At 42.9% G+C, this 371-nt stretch overlaps 1 protein-coding gene across 1 annotated transcript in view; it reads right to left on the bottom strand.

Annotated features, from left to right (window-relative positions):
• LOC119588518 overlaps positions 1–371 on the bottom strand; it is a gene marked incomplete at both ends in the record, with an annotated part of 7,217 nt that overhangs the window by 1,815 nt on the left and 5,031 nt on the right. Inside the window, 1 exon segment of the mRNA XM_037937161.1 lies at positions 151–367. Within this exon segment, the coding sequence (XP_037793089.1) occupies positions 151–367 (217 nt within the window).

The following is a 371-nucleotide window of genomic DNA, read 5'->3' as shown; positions in this document are numbered from 1 at the left end:
ACAGGAGCAGTGATATCCCTAATCATTTCTCTCATCATAATCAACAACTGTTTCCATCATCACAAAGAAAAACATTGCAAACAATGTACCACATAAACATCCAACCATAAACCCACATATTCACCACACAACTCTCCTTCGTTAACATACCTGTTGCTATGTACTTCATGGATTTTTTAAAGTTCGCGTCGTACTTCAAGTGAGGGCTGAAGGGGAATAAATTGTACTTGCAGATCACAGATGATTGATGCTGACAAGGTGCCCCCCAGCGACCCACATTACAGGAGCACACACTAGCAAAGAGATCAAGGCTGTGCTTCTCTGTCATGCTGCCTTTGGTCGTGATGACGTAGTAGTCTTCGTTTAGCTGG

Source organism: Penaeus monodon, chromosome 24 (assembly GCF_015228065.2).
Source record: "Penaeus monodon isolate SGIC_2016 chromosome 24, NSTDA_Pmon_1, whole genome shotgun sequence".
NCBI lineage: Eukaryota > Metazoa > Arthropoda > Malacostraca > Decapoda > Penaeidae > Penaeus > Penaeus monodon.
This window is presented reverse-complemented; position numbering and strand designations above follow the sequence as displayed.